The sequence below is a fragment of the Talpa occidentalis genome, unplaced genomic scaffold (genome assembly GCF_014898055.3).
Source record: "Talpa occidentalis isolate TD23 unplaced genomic scaffold, MPIMG_talOcc4v2.1 talOcc4.15, whole genome shotgun sequence".
Lineage (NCBI taxonomy): Eukaryota > Metazoa > Chordata > Mammalia > Eulipotyphla > Talpidae > Talpa > Talpa occidentalis.
In genome coordinates this window covers 10,581,662-10,599,924 of record NW_023601543.1, presented here as the reverse complement: position 1 = coordinate 10,599,924, position 18,263 = coordinate 10,581,662, and the positions used below count along the sequence as shown (strand labels likewise).

The following is an 18,263-nucleotide window of genomic DNA, read 5'->3' as shown; positions in this document are numbered from 1 at the left end:
AGAAAAAATGTGCAGAACAAAAGAGAAGAAAGTCACCCATCGTGCTCCCCACCTGAGCATAGCTCTTTTTAGGTCAGTGCAGTTTTCCTTCAAGCCTTTTCCTGTCTGCCTTTACGTTTTCTGTAGCGGTAATTACTGTCCTCCAAGCAATCATGTAATTGACCCTTCCTCTCCATGCTTTACCAAACATTTTCCATGTTTTACATTCAGCTTCTGTAATGACCATTTTGAAAAACTGCCTCCAAAGCTACCTCATGGATGGGCCATAATAATTTACTAAATCACTCTTTTATTGTTGGCTTGATCATTTTCCTTTTTAAAATCAGCAGCCCCTTTTTCTTACTCTTGGCTGTTCATGGTTTATGCCATTAACTTAAGTGGTAGCCCAGAGAGGCAGCAGTTTTGACAGAGGCTTAAAAGCTGGCATTTGGAAGGTGACCTCTTAGACCCTATCCTACCACTTCCTCCCTACTTCTAGTCTGCTAGCAAGTCCTGCAGCTTTTAAGGTCACAGTCAGGGCTCACATTTAGCCTTTCCTTTCCAGCCACGCTGCACCTACCTGGGGCGGGCCCGTACTGTCTCTTCCCTGCTACTGGCCTGCTACTGCCTTCTGACTGTCAACCACCCCCAAATACACATTGCTGTCAGTGGCTTTTCCTCATCAATCAAGTCCAAACCCCAAAATACAGTACTGAAGACCCGTAGACTCCTTTACTGTATAGGGCAGCCAAAAGGGCACCACTGTTCTGGAACCAGGGGTTGTTTCCCTTGTGTCCCCTGTGTATGCTCTTGGCTCCACCCCTTTCCAGGTGGGTGGGGACGTGGCAGGAGTTTCTCCATCTCTGTCCTTTCAGTGCACAGCACAGTTCAAAAGTTTTAAAGAAGTTCTCCTTGCTTGCTTTTTTTTTTTTAAAAAGATTTATTTATTCATGCATATAAGAACTGGGGTACAGGCCAGATGAGCAGGAGGATGAGAGGATTCACCAGAGACAGAGTGGGGAACGGAACAGGCAGGTTGACTGAAATACACTGCTGAGGGGAGCAGCGGGCGAGTCAGGAGAGGTCTGCTGCGCCACGTGGATAACTTCCTGGCTGGGGATCGAACTTGTGCTGCAGAGGCTGCGGATAGCTTCACAGTGCTGTGCTTAACCCCTTGTGCCGCCAGGGAGGCCTCTCCTTGCTTGTTGGTTTGATGTGTATACTAGTCTTTCACCTTATAGCTTGCCTACTAAATCCGGTCACACTTGCAGTCTCAAACCACCAAGTTCTAAGCTCTTCAAGGCACAAGTCCCTGACCAGATTGCCTGCACTACCTACATTCATCCTTAGAATACAGTGGGAGCTCAATAAGTGTGTTCCTGGCTTGAACTGAGTGGAATTGGAAGAATCCAAGGGGAGGGGAGATGATGATAAACAATGAGCTATAGAGGGCGCTATACTAATTGCCTTGACTAAATCAAAATGCTGAGATAGAGACCATGTTCTAACTGGAATGTTCCCTTTTAGTCGGGATAGAAGGGAAAGGGAGGATTCAGAGTCGTGTTCACTGCAGGAACACCTCTGGTAGACCCTTGGTCGCTGGACGTTATGATGCCCCAGGCCAGATGGCTTGCCTGTTTATACCTCCTGCCTGGGAACCGTGACAAAAAAAGCAGGTGCAAGAAACAACAACTTTTTATTCCTCTCCCCTCTCTTTTCCAGCTCAATCAGTATCAAAAGTGGCAAATCTCAGTGGGAAAAACCCAAGTTTAAACAGTGCAAATTGCTCCAAGGACTTCCAGATAGGATTATGGATCTCGCTAATATTACTATAAGTGATGGTAAGACTGGTTTTGGCCACATTAGAGAAAAAGTGAAACTCGGGTTAATTTGTCTACTCTGACCTGAGACAAGAAAGTAGACAGTCAAAGCTCAGGTAGGAAAATCTACCTTACAACAATGCAGTTTCAGAAACTCCGGAGTTAATGGTGGTGGTGAGGCATGAAAACTTAAGACTCTTCGTGGTTTTATTTGTTTTAGAATTTTTTTGATTTTATAATGTTTAGACAAGTATTCTTTTTCATTTTATTTTAATGTTTAAAAAGTTTTAATAGATAACACTTCATATACTTCAATATTAAAAATAAGTGCCCAAAGATAGAGGACTGGATAGGAAGATGTGGTCTATATACACGATGGAATACTACTTGGCTCTAAGCAAGAAAAGTTCTTAGCATTTGAAACAACGTGAATGAAACTGGAGGGAATGGCACTAAGGGAAATAAGTCAGAAAGACAAATACTGGATGGTGTCAGTTATAGGTGGAATATAGAGGAACAAAACAAAGGGTGGATAAAACCAAAGCAAAAACAAACCCTAGAAATCTGTAGAACCGATGCTGCCACTAGAGGTGTGTGTGTGTGTGGGGGGGGGGAGGCGTGAGAGGGGAGAACAAAACAGGGAAGGAGCACAGTGGAATATGATGGAGGACTGTGGGTGTCTGGGTGGTAGGTGTTGGATGGTAACAACACCTGAAGGGGGTGATCCTATCCCTCTAACTCGTATAGAATATTGTAAACCAATGTTACCTTAATATAAAAATAAATAATTAAAAGGAAAAACATTAAATCAACAGAGAAGAGAATAAAAGGACAAACAGTGAAACCACTCCTCACCACTGCTGACCCAGCCATTCAGTTCCTATGCACAGAGATATTTATGCATCTACAAGGAGCTATAGATTTTAGAAATATATTATATATACATATATATTTTCTCCCTTTTTGTACACAAAGTGAAACATGCTATACATGCTGTTTTGTTCATTTAGTAGTACAGTATAGAAATTATATTTTTATATAAAGAGCTTCATCATTTGGGCCTCCCCGGTGGCGCAGTGGTTGAGCGCTGGGTTGCGAAGCTGCCGGCGACCTCTGCGGCGCCGGTTCGATCCCCGGCTGCTCCCCGGACACCGGAGGAGGGTCCCACATGGCGCGCAGACCTCTCCTGCCGCCCGCTGCTCCCCTCAGCGGTGTGCTTCGGTCCTTCTGCCTGCTCTGCTCCCCGCTCTGGCTCTGGTGAATTCTCTCGCCCTCCCGCGCTTCTGACTGTACCCAGTGCATGTATAAACAAAACAAACAAACAAATAAAATAAATAAATAAAACATGCCTCTATTAAAAAAAAAAAAAAAAAGAGCTTCATCATTCTTTTTTCCACTGCATTGTATAATACTGCATGGGAGTGCCATAATTTATTTCTTTAGCCTGATTCCTATGGATGGGTATTTAAGTTGTTGATAACATTTTGTTTTAAAAAAACTGTTGTAATGGATAGGGTACACATGTCATTTATACTTGAAGCATAAATTCCTAAGAGTGGAATTGCTGCATCAGTCCTGCTTTTGATGGTGTCAGAATGCTCTCTGTAATCATTGCCCCAATTTATACTCCCACTTTGCAAGGTATGAAAGTGCCGGTTTCTGAACACATTCATCAACACAGCATGTTATCAGACATTTGGATCTTTGGTGATTTGATAAGCAGAAATTGATATCTAAATGTAGTTTGAAATTTTGTACAGAGATATTCACACATCATTAAATCCACTCATTTAATGTATACATTTCCGTGGCTTTAGTATGCTCACGAGGTTGTACAACCATCATCACAAATTCAGGAACATTTTAATTATTTCAGAAAGAAACCCCTTACACATTAGCAGTCACTCTCCATTCGTTTGTCTCCCCAACCCCTGGAAACCTCTAATCTACCTTCTTTTCATAATTTTGTCTTATTGTAGTAAGAGGACTTATTGTAGTAAGAGTTCTACTGTCTTGACAATTTTTTAGTAATACATTACTATTGAGTCGAGGTACTCAATATTGTAAGCAGATCTCTAGAACTTACTCATATTGTTTACCCAAAGCTTTATGGTGTTGATAAGTAACTCCCCCAGTCCCTGGCAACAATCTTTCATTCTGTGCCTCTGTACATTTGATTATTTTAGATACCATGTTCTGTGTGAGATCATGTAGTATTTATCTTCGTGTGTCTGGTTTATTTCACTTAGCATAATGCTCCCAGGTGCATTCATGTTCTTGCAAATGGCAGGATTTTCTTCTTTTTAAAGGCTGAATAATATTTCATTGTGTGTGTATGTATGTATATCTATTATATGTATCATTTTTGTTAGCTATTCCTAATCATCTCTCCATAGACACTTAGGTTGTTTCCGTATCTTCACCATTAGGAATAATGCTGCAATGAACATCAGAGTGTAGATTCTTATTCAATATAGTGTTTTTATTTACTTTGGTTATACACCCACAGTTGAGATTCTACATCCTATGGTAGCTCTATATTTAAATTTTTTGAGGAACCTCCATATTGTTGTCTATAATGGCTCTATCAATTTACATTTCCCCCACAGTCACAAGGGTGACTCTACCAATTTACATTTCCTCCACAGTCAAAAGGGTTCCCTTTTCTCCACACCCTTGCCAGCTCTTGTAATCTCTTGATTTCTGTTCATGGCCATCATGCTAGTTATAAACTGATAGCTCATGGTTTTGGTTTCCAGCTCCCTGATGATTACTGATTTTGGCCACCTTTTCATATATTTATTGACCTCATGTGTATCTTTTTTTGATAAATGTCTGTTTAAGTCCTTGGCCCTCCCTCCTTTTTTTTTTTTGTTATTGAGTTGTAGGAGTTCTTTGCATATCTGGAAATTAGCCCCTTATCAGATTTATAGTTTGAAAATATTTTCTTCTGTTGTCTTTCGCTCTGTTAATTGTTCCTTTTGCTGTAAGAAGTTTTTTTGTTTGTTTTTTGATGTAGTCCTACTTGTTTATTTTTGTTCTTGCTGCTTATGCTTTTGGTGTCATATCCATGAAACCATTGCCAAGATCAATGTCATGAAGCTTTTCTCCTATATTTTCTTCTAGGAGTTTAAGAGTTTCGGGTCTTAGATTTCAGTCTTAAGTCCATTTTGAGTTGATTTTTGTATATGGTGTAAGGGTATGATTTCACTCTTTTGCATATGACTATCCAATTTTTCCACCACCATTTGTTGAAGAAACTATCCTTTCCCCTTGGTACTTTTGCCAAAGGTCTGTTGATGGTATATGTGTGGATTTATTTCTGGGCTCTCTGCTTTGTTCCATTGGTTTATATGTTTTTCTTCATACCAGTACCACATTGTTTTGATTACTGTAGCTTTGTAATACACCTCAATATCAAGGCTTCTGATGTCTCTGTTCTTTTTTGAGGCAGTTTTAGCTATCCAAGGTCTTTTGTGTTTGCCACATGAATTTTAGAATTGTTTGTTCTATGTATATAAAATTACCAAGACTAGTTCAGTGGTTAGGCTAGTTTACTGAAGTCTATTTCCCCTACAATATAAATCCTCTGAAGCTACTTCTTAGAAGATGCTACCTTGGGCATGGGCATATTTTCCCTGACCACCAAGGATGTCTGTGGTCCTAGCTGGGTTCTCTCTGATTATCTTTTTCTTCTGATCTGTCTGCTAAGCTTCTGGCTGGTCTGCCTCTGTTGGTATCACTCCCAGCTCTTAGCCTCCTAATTGCCAGTTGATTGTTTTGCCATTTTTGAAAAAAGTGCTCTATAGTCTTGTCCAATTACTATCTGCCCCCTAGCCAGGGGCAGGATATTGCCAATATTTGAATCTTTCTCTGAGCAGAATATCTGTCCTATGATGCATGAGCTTAGTGGGTGGTGATGGTGGTGAATATGCTCTTCACCAGGGTCTTCGCTATGGAGGAGGAGCTGGGTGTGTATTTGGCGAGAGGGAGGACTTATTGCTGGCCCGCAGTTGCTGCCACTGCTCAGTGTGAACATTGATTTGATAGCTCAGAGTTAGAAAGATGGAAACTGTGAAAGTCCACTGGCTCTCAAATTCACCCGAAGAGTTCTTCTACCTCAGGGACTTGGGGGAGATGGTAACTGCCACTGGGTTGTCTATAGTGATGGAACAATTCTTCCAGCAGGCAGAGCTGTGAGGGATAGGCAGACTTCCTAGCTCAAATATAATGGCTTTCTACACAACTTACCAAGGTTTTGTAGATTTTGTTGAATAAATGTGTCTCAATTTATTGTTAACCCTCCCATCCATCATCTCCTGAGACGTTCAATGATTGTGTCTGTTAATTTTGACCGGTGTGGTAGGTTTCATTCTTGGTGAACTTTCCCCCATGTCCCTCCTCACAGCACTGCTCTGAAAGTCTAGTCCCTCCTTATTAGTACTTTTTAAAGTACACATAAGGTTTTCCTCATCAAATTTCAGTTCATGCACATGCTGTCAGACATGGCTTTACTGCACAAAATGGGTCCCCGTCATCATGCAAAATTGGAAAGTGAGGTACAGGGGTTCCAGTGCCTTCTAGAACAGCCAGGGAATTGCCTTGAGGTCATGAACTTTTCAGACTTGTCTTCCTTGCAGAAGATGTAACTTTCAGATCCTTGCAAAGGAATAACTAAGAATAATTGGAACAATAAGCACATGCTTGATGGCTTCTAGATCTGAAATCATGATCCAGGGCAACTGAAGATGTTGCAGCTTGAAGCGAGTGGGAGCAAGACAGAGAGGCCGGTGCTTCATGTTGACCTTCCTGAGTGACATATATTTTTTTAAGACATGCTAATAAATTTTTCTCTGTGGAAGAAAAAATTAACAAACAACTATGACAACAACAAAAACACTGCACTGGCTTAGGGTTTTTAGAAAATTAACTGTCAGGAGTCATTAATTAGAAACAAATCTACCGCACAGGAAGAGATCTGTTAGATGGTGACTGTAGTGCATATAACTGGATCCCTGTAAACAGTTCTGGATCTCCCATTTACAACATAACCAGAACAATTTATTAAGAACAGAGGAAAGATCTGTGAAAGAGAACACTACATTTTTCTTCCATCCCTAATCTTACTGTTTTCTTGGTTTCTTTAACTGACCAGAGGTAGATGTACAGAGGACAGAATATTATTTTAGAAGTAATTCCAACCCAGTTCAATCTCCCCCGTTTGTCCATCTCTTCCTTCCATATCCAGTCTGCCCCCCTCTATTCTTCCTGGAGAGAATTCTCTTGGCTGACTTGATGGTTAGGTAAGACCTGGTTGGGCAGATTGGGGTAATGACATTGCCAAGGACAGAAGTGTTAAACAAAAATTAACCTGTGCAGACTCTATTGGGGGTGAAGTTGTGGAGGGCTTGGGAAAGAAGAGACAGATTTGGGGGGAGTTGTTGCCAACTGGAGAGGACATTGAAGGAGAGGGAGAAGTACAGGCAGGGTGGGTGGAGAGAAGTTCATGCTGAATTGTTTTGTTTTCCCAAACAGAAGTGGTTATTTATAATGTAACGGGGGAAGTGTGTTATAAGTGGGCTCTCTTTGGAAAATTTTCAACAGATTGTATTTTTCAATTATTTTCCATTCTGTTTTGGTTATTGAACTTGAATGTGAGTGCTTTACACTTAGGAGGGCACCACAGGGGTACTCAGCTTTATATAGGTCATTTGAGCTAAAATTTTATTTGTGTTATATTTAGTTACAAAGCTCTGAATTATGAAAGTGGGTGAAGATTCAAATAATGTATTTAAAAAAAAAGCACTTATAAGACAAGAAAATTTGAACACTGGATAGTTGATGGCTTTGAATATTATTGCTAACTTGTAAAAATAAGATATCATCTGTGGTTATGACAGAGGTTTTTTTGTTTTAGAGATACATACTGAAGTATTTTTGGGTGAGATGATATGATGTCTGGGGTTTGCTTTAAAATAATCTGGGGTTAGGGAAGGTGGGTGGGAGTGTAGATAAAATAAGATTATCTCTTCATTGACACTTGTTGAAGCTGTGATTCATGAGGTACATGGGGATTCATTATACTATTCTTTCTACTTTTGTGCATGTTTGAAAATTTCCATAATAAAAGTGAGGAAAAAGTGGGCGAGCTAATATCTATTGTTCTTACTCTACAAAAATCTAAAGTAAGTTCCTTTTTATCGTTCATCCATATTTGCTTTTTCCCCCCATGAACTGCTAGTACTTGACAGAAAAACATGATCACCACCCTGGATTCAGAAAACATAGACTGAATGTTTGCTGATATTTGAGTATAGGTGGGATCTACTTAACTCAATACACTGCTCAAAAGTCTTAACTCAATTAGAATCTAATTGCAAGATAATTCTTCAGTGACAAAAAGGTTCCCTGGTGTATTTAATTTTTTTTTTGTAATGAATAAAAACTTGACTTATGTGCTACTTTACGGTGCTCCATCTATTGTAGAAATGCTGAGGCCCAGCATTTTTCTTTTGCAAACTTTGTTACCTTGGTATATTTTTCTATTTCATTGCCTTTACTTTTTAAAGGGAAGGAAGCAGCAGCAAGGTCCAAAGCTGAATAATGCAGGTTTTATATTTCAATTTTGTTTCCTCAGAGAATGCGGAAGAGGTTGCAGAGCACATTTTAAATTTGATAAATGAATCCCCCCCTCTGGATAAAGACGAAATAAAGATTATTGTTTCTAAAGTATCTGACATTTCATACTGTGATGAGATAAGTATGAACCTAACCCAGACTATATTGCAAATAATCAGTGCTTCTTTGGGAGAGCAGCACGGTTCTGCATCTGAGCTGCACGAAGTAAGCAATGAGTAAGTACTAATGCTTTGGAAAAATAATTTCATAAAATTAAAAAATATGCATTATTAATTCCTTTCCATACAGTCTCCACCAATATTAAAGGTATGGCACTGTACTTATTTTTAATTCCTTAAATATTCCTGGAATCCAACCACTTCTCCCCAGCTCCACTGCTGCCACCCTAGTCCTAGGCCCATTTCTGTCACCTGACCTTCCACAGTAACCTCCTGTCTGCCTCTGCCCTTGCCTTTCTGTGGTCCGTCTTCTACACAGCAGACACAATTGACTTTTTTTAAAAAAAAGATTTATTTATTTATGCATACAAGAACTGGGGTATAAGCCAGAGGTGTGGGGGGTGGTGTGAGAGGATTCACCAGAGACAAAGTGGGGAACAAAACAGGCAGATTGACCAAAGTACACTGCTAAGGGGAGCAACGGGCGAGTCAGTAGGTCCACTGCGCCTTGTGGGTAGCTCTCTGGCCGGCTGGGGATCGAGCTTGTGCTACAGAAGCTGCAGACAGCTTCATAGGTTATGTCTTAACCCGTTGTGCCACCAGAGGGCCAAAAATGACCTTTTATTGCACACAGCAAGTCCGCAATGTCAACAGGTTTTTGGAACTGCTACTCTGACTGAAACAACATCTAACAAGAGCAGGTCCTCTATTAATGCTGTTTGCTTAACGTCTGTTGGGATTGTTTTTTCTCATTGATGTTATAATGAAATGACACTGAACAAAACAATGTTATTCGAGGCCCTGCAGTGTATTGGATCATGTTATTTGCTTGCTTTTAAAACCACTCAGTGGCTTTCTGTTACATGGCGAATGAAATCCAAATTTCTTGTCCTGTGAGGTCCTGCAGTATCTTGCTTTACAGACAACACTTTTTCTTAATCTTTAAACAATCTTTGGAGACAAGGGCTAGTATTATCTATGACCTTACAGGTGAGGAAACTGAAGCTCAAAGAGATTTTTTTCATCTCCTTTGGAGTTAGAAATTAGAGGGGCTAAGACTTAGACCTCAGCCTATCTGACTTCAAAGCCAGTGCTCTTACCTCATCATTCTAAACAATACGCACATAGTGATTATAACTTAGTCTTACATTGAGGAAATCTTCGAAGGAAGATGAGCTTTTCATTAAAAAGGTGAAAAATATTCTTCTCTGTCTGTGGTTCCTTGCAGGATCCTGAGGATAATCGAGCGCGTAGGTCACAAGATGGAGTTTGTTGGGAGGTCGGCAAACCTGACAGTGGCCAGGCTAGCCTTGGCTGTCCTGCGGGTGGACCACACCTTTGAAGGCATGGCTTTCAGCATTCGCTCCTACGAAGAAGGCACAGACCCTGAGGTGAGTCTGCACTCCCCTGGGAAGTGAGAGTCAGCCAAGACTGCCCCAAGTCTTCATTTATTTCCCCTTGGGGAGTTTTCCCTTCCCTGGAACTTTGGAGTAGCCGGATTGCCACACATCAGTGATGGAAGCAGCATATATCTTGTTTTGGGAAGCAATTCCCTGAGTCTGTTCACTTACCACATGGTTTATCAAGGTTGAAAGTTGGGCAGAAGCTCTGATTTCTCTTTAAGTGGTAATGCCTTATACCAGCTTTCCCCAAAATAACCTGGGTACTTATTGTCAAAGTTGATCCTGTGGTGATGCCTGCCCCCACTACCATGACTCTGGGGTGCTTCCGGTACTTGTCTGCAGAAATATAGAGTGACGTAGACTTGACCATGGCTCAAGTGGCCCTGAAGTTTTCTGGTCTTCTTCTGTCTGGATGGCGTGTTAGCAGCCAGGTGAAAGAAAATTGTTTTGCTTTTTAGATGCCTTTATTTGATTGAGGAGGTTACTTTCTGTTTCTAGTTTGCTGAAAAATATTATTGTGGATGGTTGTTGATTTTGCCGAATCTTTTTGTGTCTTGTGAAGTAATGATTTGATTTTTCTCTTCCATTTTTCTATTATGATGAAATATGTTGATTTCAGAACCAACCTTGCATTTCTTGAAGAAACCCTAGCAGTCATGACGTATTATCATTCTTATATATTGTTATTTTAACTTGGTTATATTTTGCTAAGCATTTTTGCACTTATGTACATGAAAGATGTTGGACTGAAATTGTCTTTGCTTCTAATTTCTTTATCAGACTTGAAAGTTTTGCCGACTTCATAAAAGCGAGCTGGGACACAGTCGTTTGTGTAATGTTACTTCTTCATGAAGTGCTTGATAATGCTCACTAGGAAACTCTGGGTCTGGAATTCTTTGTGGGAAGCATTTTGACAACAAATCCAATTTAGTTAATGGATATAGAGCCATTCAGATGTTCTGATTCATCTTGTGTCTGTTTTGGTTGGTTATATTTTTCTAAGAATTTATTCCATCTAACTTGTCAAGTAGGTTAGCAATAGTTGTTCATAATATTTATTTTTAATGTATGTAGGATTTATAGGTGTGGTCAGCAAACTTTTTCTCTATAAGTCGGATACTAAATATTTTAGGCTTTGTAAGTCGCAGGTGGTCTCTGTTGCATGCTCTTATTTTCTGTTATTTTTTTTCCTCCTTTGTCTTTCTTTTTGCCTTCCTTCCCTCTTTTTTCTTCCTTGCTTGCTTTCTTTTTCGTCACATCCTTTTTTTTAATTTTTTAAAAGATTTATTTATTATTTTATGCAAGCACTGGGTACAATCAGAAGCGTGGAAGGGTGAGAGAATTCACCAGAGTCAGAGCGGGGAGCAGAGCAGGCAGACTGACGAAATACACTGCTGAAGGGAGCAGTGGCAGGAGAGGTCTTTTGCGCCATATGGGGCCCTCACCGGCAGCCGGGGATCGAACTGGCACTGCAGAGGCTGCAGGCAGCTTTGCAGCCCAGTGCTCAACCGCTGCGCCATCAGGGAGGCCCTCGTCACACCCTTTTTAAATGGAGATGCAAAAAAGTCTTTGCTAGCTCAAGGCATAGGACTTTGGTAGGACTTGGCCTACTAACCAGTTTGCCAGTCTATGATCTGTAGTGATAATCTTTCTTTCATTCTTGATACTGGTCATTCCTTTTTTTTCCTGATCAATGTAGTTAGGGGTTTTTAAAATTTATTGATCCTTTCCAACAACCAACATTGGCTTTGTTACTTTATTGTTTGTTTTTATGTCTTTGTTGATATCTGCGCTTATCTTTATTTCCTTCTTCGGGTTTACTTTGTTTTTCTTTAGCTAGCTTCTTCTTTTTTCTTTTTTTTAAAGTTCTTTTTTTTTTTAAAGATTTATTTATTTTTATACAAGAGCTGGGGTACAGGCCAGAGGTGTGGGAGGGTGAGAAGATTCACCAGAGACAGAGCGGGGAGCAGAACAGGCAGACGACAGAAATACACTGGTGAGGGGAGCAGTGGGCGAGACAGGAGAGGTCTGCCGCGCCATGTGGGATTCTCGCCAGCTTGGCTGGGATCGAACCTGCACTGCCTAGGCTGTGGACAGCTTCACACACAGCGCTCAACCCACTGCGCCACTGGGGAGGCCCTAGCTAGCTTCTTGAGGTGGATGCATAGGTCATTGATTTTAGACCATTCTTCTTTTCTGATATAATCATAAAAAAATATAAATCTCCCTGTAAGCATTGCCTTAGTTGCAGTCCACAAACTTCAATGTGTTGCATTTTCATGATTAGTCACTTCAAAATGTTTTCTACTTTCCTTTCTGACCTGGCAGTATTTTCTTTATATCCCAAATATTTTTTTGGGCAGGTGGGGTGGAATTTAAGATATTTTATTTTTATTGATTTCTTGTTTATTTCATTTTGGCCACAGAAAATACTCAGTATAATTTCAGTCCATTTAAATTTATTCAGACTTGTTTTATCATCCAGTGTATGATCTATTTTGATATTTTATTTTTTATTTCTTTTTAAATAAATTGGCATCCTTAGGCAACTTATTCAGTTCTCTTTTTTTTAATTAATTAATTTATTTATACAAGCACTGGGTACAGTCAGAAGCGCGGGAGGGTGAGAGATTTCACCAGAGCCAGAGTGGGGAATAGAACAAGGAAGTACACTGCTGAGGGGAGCAGCGGGCGGCAGGAGAGGTCTGCGCGCCATGTGGGACCCTTGCCCTGTGGCCGGGGATTGTACCGGTGCTGCAGAGGCTGCGGGCAGCTTTGCAACCCAGCGCTCAACCACTGCGCCACCAGGGAGGCCCTCTATTTTGATATTTTATATACTTGAGAAACTTGGTATCTCATGTGCTCTTGAAAAAATGTGCATTGTACCATTGTTGAATATGTTGAACTATAAATGTTAATTAAGTCTCAAGGTGGTTGATAAGGGTCTCAGATTTTAGTTTACAGGATTGTTAAAGTCTCTAACTTTGTGAAATTATCTATTTCTCTATAGTCCTGTTAAATTTTGCCTTTTTTTATTTTGGGAGCTCTATTATTAAGTAAATACACATTTATGTTGCTATGTCCTTTTAATACTAACTCTTATCTTAACCTACTTATCATTTTGAAAAAGCCCTCTTTGTTTCTGGTATTTGTTTCTCTTTGTCTTGCAGTATGTTTATCCAATTTTGATATGTCATTCTGGTCCTCTTATGCTTAGTGTTTAATATATATATATATATATATATCTCAGTACTTTATAATTATCTGTGTCTTCTTACTCAAAGTGCACTTCTTTTAGATAGCTTATAGTTTGTATTTCACCTTTTATCCATCCTCTAAATGTTATGATCATTGTTTTTTAAAGTTCTATGAAATTGAGATAAAATTAGTCCTTTATGTTTACCTAGATATTTATCATTTTCAATGCTCTTCATTCCATCCTGAAGGTCAGCTTCCATCTGATAACATTTCCTTTCAACTTCAAGAGCTTCATTTAGCAATTTTTATAGTATAAGTTCTGGTGGTGATACAATTTCTTTTCACATATCTGAAAATGTCTTTATTTTGCCTTTATTATTGGAGGATATTTTTGTTTATTATAGAATTGACAGTGTTTTCCCCAACATTTAAAATATGGTATTCTAGTCTTTTCTGACTTCTGTGTTTTCAGAGGAGAAATCAATAATCATTATTATTTGAATTTTTGTTTCTGCTTGTGATGTGTAGTACATAATTTTCCTCTGTTGGCTTTAAGTGTTTTCTTTGTGTGTGGTTTTCTTATCTTTTTTTTTTTTAAAGATTTATTTATTCATACAAGAACTGGGGTACAGGCCAGAGGTGTGGGGGGTGAGAGGACTCACCAGAGGTAGAGTGGGGAACAGAACAGGCAGACTGACTGAAATACACTGCTGAGGGGAGCAGCAGGCAAGTCAGGAGAGGTCTGCTGCACCATGTGGGCAGCTCCCTGTCCAGCCGGGGGGTAGAACTCTTGCTGCAGTGGCTGCTGCTAGCGTCATAGGATGTGTTGTGTCTTAACCCCTTGCGCCACCAGGGAGGCCCGGTTTTCTTTGCAGTTTGACTTTTTTCTTTTTCTTTCTTTCCACCCCCCCAACCAGTTTGACTGTTATTATGTGCCTAGGCATGTTTTTCTTTGTATTTATCCTCCTTGAGCTTTGTTGAGCATCTTGCATCAATGAATTTATGTTTTTTTTGCCAAATTTGGGAAGATTTCTACCATTATTTCTTCACATATTGCTTCTTCTCTATTCTTTCCTCTTCTTTTGGGACTCTAATGATATGTATGTAAGATTTTTGGTACTGCTTCATAGGATCCTGAAACTCTGCCCATGTTTTTAATCATTTTGCTATCTATTCTTCTGACAGCATAATTTTTTAAAGATTTATTTTTATTTATTTATGCATAGAAGAACTGGGGTGTAGGCCAGAAGTGCAGGGGTGGAGAGGATTCACCAGTGACAGAGTGGGGAGCAGAACAGGCAGATCTACTGAAGACTGGCCTTTATTTCTGAGCATCATGACAAATCACCTAACCTGTCATTCCCCTTTCCACCTTTCTGAACATCCAGGTGGAAGCAAATCAAAGGGAGAGGAAGTCAAGGACTGGTTTAGAAAGGAAAAGCTGGTGTGTGTGTGTGTGTGTGTGTGTCTATTGCATCAGGTTCAGGTGTGATTTTTACTCTGTGCGAGTGTGTGTATGTCTGTTGCATCAGGGTCAGTGTGATTTTTTACTCTGTGTCTGTGTGTATAAAGGTGCAGCATGTGGAGCTGGTCTTCCATCTTTAGCCTCCATGTGACACTCCTGGGCTGAGACTGGGACTTGGGTGGGAGATGGGACAGACTTCAGCGTGACAGGTGGCGATCCCAGTTTTCATTTCCTGGTTTTTCTTGGCAGATTTACCTAGGCGATGTCCCTCTGGAGAGGGTTTTGGCATCCATATACTTGCCTAAATCACTGAAAAAGAGAATTCCTCTTAGCAACTTACGGACCATCTTATTTAATTTCTTTGGTCAAACTTCACTCTTTAAGGTAAGTTCTTGCTTCTGGTAACTGTCGTGGACTGAAATATGGTGACTCATTGTAATTGTGATCTCTTGCCATTTTCATGATGTTCTATTTATTTTAGAATATGCTTTCTGGTTTCTTCCACAAGTCTCTCAGCACAACCCCTGGCCCTCAACATGAATCAACGTTTACTTTAATTATGCTCCACCGTTTTTAATTTTCACAGCTTCTCAGCTTTGGAAGGGACATTAAGGATTGTCTGGTGACCAACAGAGGTCTCAAGATGTTTTAAAATCATAAAAGAACAGTGAGTTCTGATGAAATGCCATTCAGCACGTCAGCTTTTTTTTTTCCTGAATCTCTCCAGGCTCCTCAAAGCCTATGTGCCCACTCTCAGGGGCCAATTTATTTGCAGCTGAGTGATATTCAGTAGGACACTGACCTACAAGCATTTGCTGCTCCTTCCCACCGCCTCCACAGAAACTTCCCTGATGTGCCCAGTCCTCACCCACTGTTGCGACAGGGAGGCAGTGTGATGTGAGTGAGGAGACAGCGTTTAAAGCTTGCTTTGCCATTGTGTGAGCTTGGGAAAGTCCCTCACACTCCATGCACCTTGGTTTCCTCCTGTATGAAATAGGGCTGTTGAAGGGTGAAAGGAGTTAACATGTAGAAAGTGATTAGAATACCTGGCACATAAGTATCATGTGACTATGCATTGCTATTATTCTCCCACCCGGAGGCTTTGCCTAACAAAGGCTCAGTCGTTCTGGGCCTCCCCGGTGGTGCAGCGGTTGAGCGCTGGGCTGCGAAGCTGCCCACAGCCTCTGCAGCGCCAGTTCAATCCCCGGCCGCCAGCAAGGGTCCCACATGGAGCGCAGACCTCTCCTGCCGCACCTGCTGTTCCCCTCAGCAGTGTACTTCGGTCCTTCTGCCTGTTTTGCTCCCTGCTCTGGCTCTGGTGAATTCTCTCACCCTCCCGCGCTTCTGACTGTACCCAGTGCTTGTATAAATAAATAGATAAATCTTTAAAAAACAAAACAAAAAAACAAAACAAAGGCTTAGTCCTTCAGCCCTGTCCCACTGAGCTGTTGGCAAGACAGTGATCAGAGTTTGCATAAAGTTGTAGATGGTGATTGTTAGTGATTGTTAATATTTGTATTTACCTTATTTGTTTCTCATGAGAAACCAAGACTCAAAGAGTTTGATATTGGAGTGTTTGTGTTCCCCTAAAATTCATGCGGTGAAATTTTCACTCCCAAGGTGATGATTTTTGGAGGTGGGGTCTTAGGGAGGTAATTAGGTCATGGAGGTAGAACTCTCATGAGTGGGATCAGTGCCTTATAAATGAGACCCCAGAGAACTTACTTTCTTTCCACCACATGAGGACACAGCAAGAAGGCACCACCTATGAACCAAAAAGCAGGCCTTCACCAGAACATGACCATATGGGTACCCTGACCTTAGACTTCTAGCCTCCAGGACTGTGAGAAGTAAATTTCTGTTGTTTATGAGCTATCCAGTCTATGGTATTTTGTTACAACAGCCTGAAAACCCTAAGACAAAGAGGTTAAGTGACTTTGCCCATGATCAAAGAGTTAGGAATTAGAATAGCTTGGGTCAAACCCAGGCTCTTTGACTCTAAAGTTTCAGTGTTTGAGAGATCAGTACATTAACTTGTCTGAACGTGTTTGTATGTTCTAAAGAGACTGTCCAAAGGAATGAACTTCTAATGGTCAAATATTCGGAGTTATTTTGGGGGAGGTGATACTGGGCCAACTTAAATATATGACATATCCTCCCAGCATACCAAACTCAAATATACCACATTATCTCTAGCTGTGTCTATAGCACATTCTATTCTCTAGCTACTGCCTCATCCATGTATCTCTCTCTCTCTCTCTCTCTCTCTCTCTCTCTCTCTCTCTATCTAAATTCTATTTGTTACTATGGATTTAACTCCCATCCCACCCAGGAAGCCTGCCTGGAGTCTGTAGTCCTTGTCCTCTTCCCCATCCCCTGCTTGTATTCTTTTCTTACACCTTTGCCTAGTTTGTAGACTGCTCTCCCCAAATGGGTTGTGGCCTATGTCTCAGCTCAGTCATGTTTTACTTTCACCACACCCAGCACAGGGCTGGGTACCCATCAAGTTTTCAGTAGGTGTGTACTTAATAGACTCCTTTTTATGGAGAAAATTAGGTTGGGAACAATAATTTTAATAAAAATTAACAATGTGATTCATAGTAGCAGAGCGTTTTGGTAGGCTTATTTCTCTGCATCATCTGAGATGTCATTATTTTGGTCTCAATCTCTCACCTTTCTTCTGAGACCTGCATTTGTCTCATAAAATAAAAGATAAACTTGTTTTGCATAGATTTCACACATAATAAGTAATTTTTATTCACTAACATCTTCCACTGAAAGGGATTAAAGATCTTGCCAAAATTAGACTACAGACGTCATAGCGCCAGATGAAGAACTAGACTGCCATCAAGTTCAGAGACAGAAAGGTCCTCGTAACTTGTATTGTCCCATCACCTCATTTTACCAGTAAGGAAATTGAGACCCATAGAAAGGAAGGAACATACTGGAGGTGATACAGTTTATCCATTTATTCATGCAGCTATTTATTCATTCAGCAAATACTGATTGAACTCCTACTGTGTGTCCTTGGCCGGGGTGCCGGGTGTTGGGCATCTGAGAGTGAGCAGGAGGGAACTTGCAATCTGATGGGAGAGAACAGAGACCTCAAATTTCTAACTTTGGAGGGGGATGACTTGAGGTTGGGGCCTGTGCCACTGGTTGTTGGGGAGTGAGGGCTTTAATGAGATGTCACCCTTCAACAACCTCCCCTGCCACCAGTCCCGAGTCTCACAGCCTGGCTTTCACGTGACACCCTTGAACATCTTTTGATCAAAATTTTAGCTATCATTACAACATATTCCTTCAAAATCCTTGACAGGACGCGTCTCTTTGAAAACACTTACCTCCTTCTCCACCCCTCCGCTAGAGACACTTCTCAGGGAGAAGGACAAACACTTGGCAGGGGGCATGTGGCACAGGGAACTCAGAGCGTCCTCGTCTGGGAGATCAGGAAAACACAGCATGACAGAGGTGTCTGCCGACACCCCAGACAGTAAGAGCTAGAAGAAGGAAAAGAGTGAGAAGAGAAGAGTTTTCCAGGCAGGCAGGGCAGCTTCTGTAAAGGTTTAGAGGTGAAATAGATACAATTCAAACCTAGAGA

At 40.8% G+C, this 18,263-nt stretch overlaps 1 protein-coding gene across 1 annotated transcript in view; it reads left to right on the top strand.

The window, feature by feature from the left end:
• Positions 1-18,263, top strand: part of ADGRG4 (adhesion G protein-coupled receptor G4) — an 80,433-nt gene that overhangs the window by 39,775 nt on the left and 22,395 nt on the right. The window contains exons 8-11 of the mRNA XM_037512802.1: positions 1,702-1,820; positions 8,437-8,653; positions 9,825-9,987; positions 14,912-15,046. Coding sequence (XP_037368699.1) covers positions 1,702-1,820; positions 8,437-8,653; positions 9,825-9,987; positions 14,912-15,046 — 634 coding nt within the window. The remainder of the gene's footprint in view (positions 1-1,701; positions 1,821-8,436; positions 8,654-9,824; positions 9,988-14,911; positions 15,047-18,263) is intronic.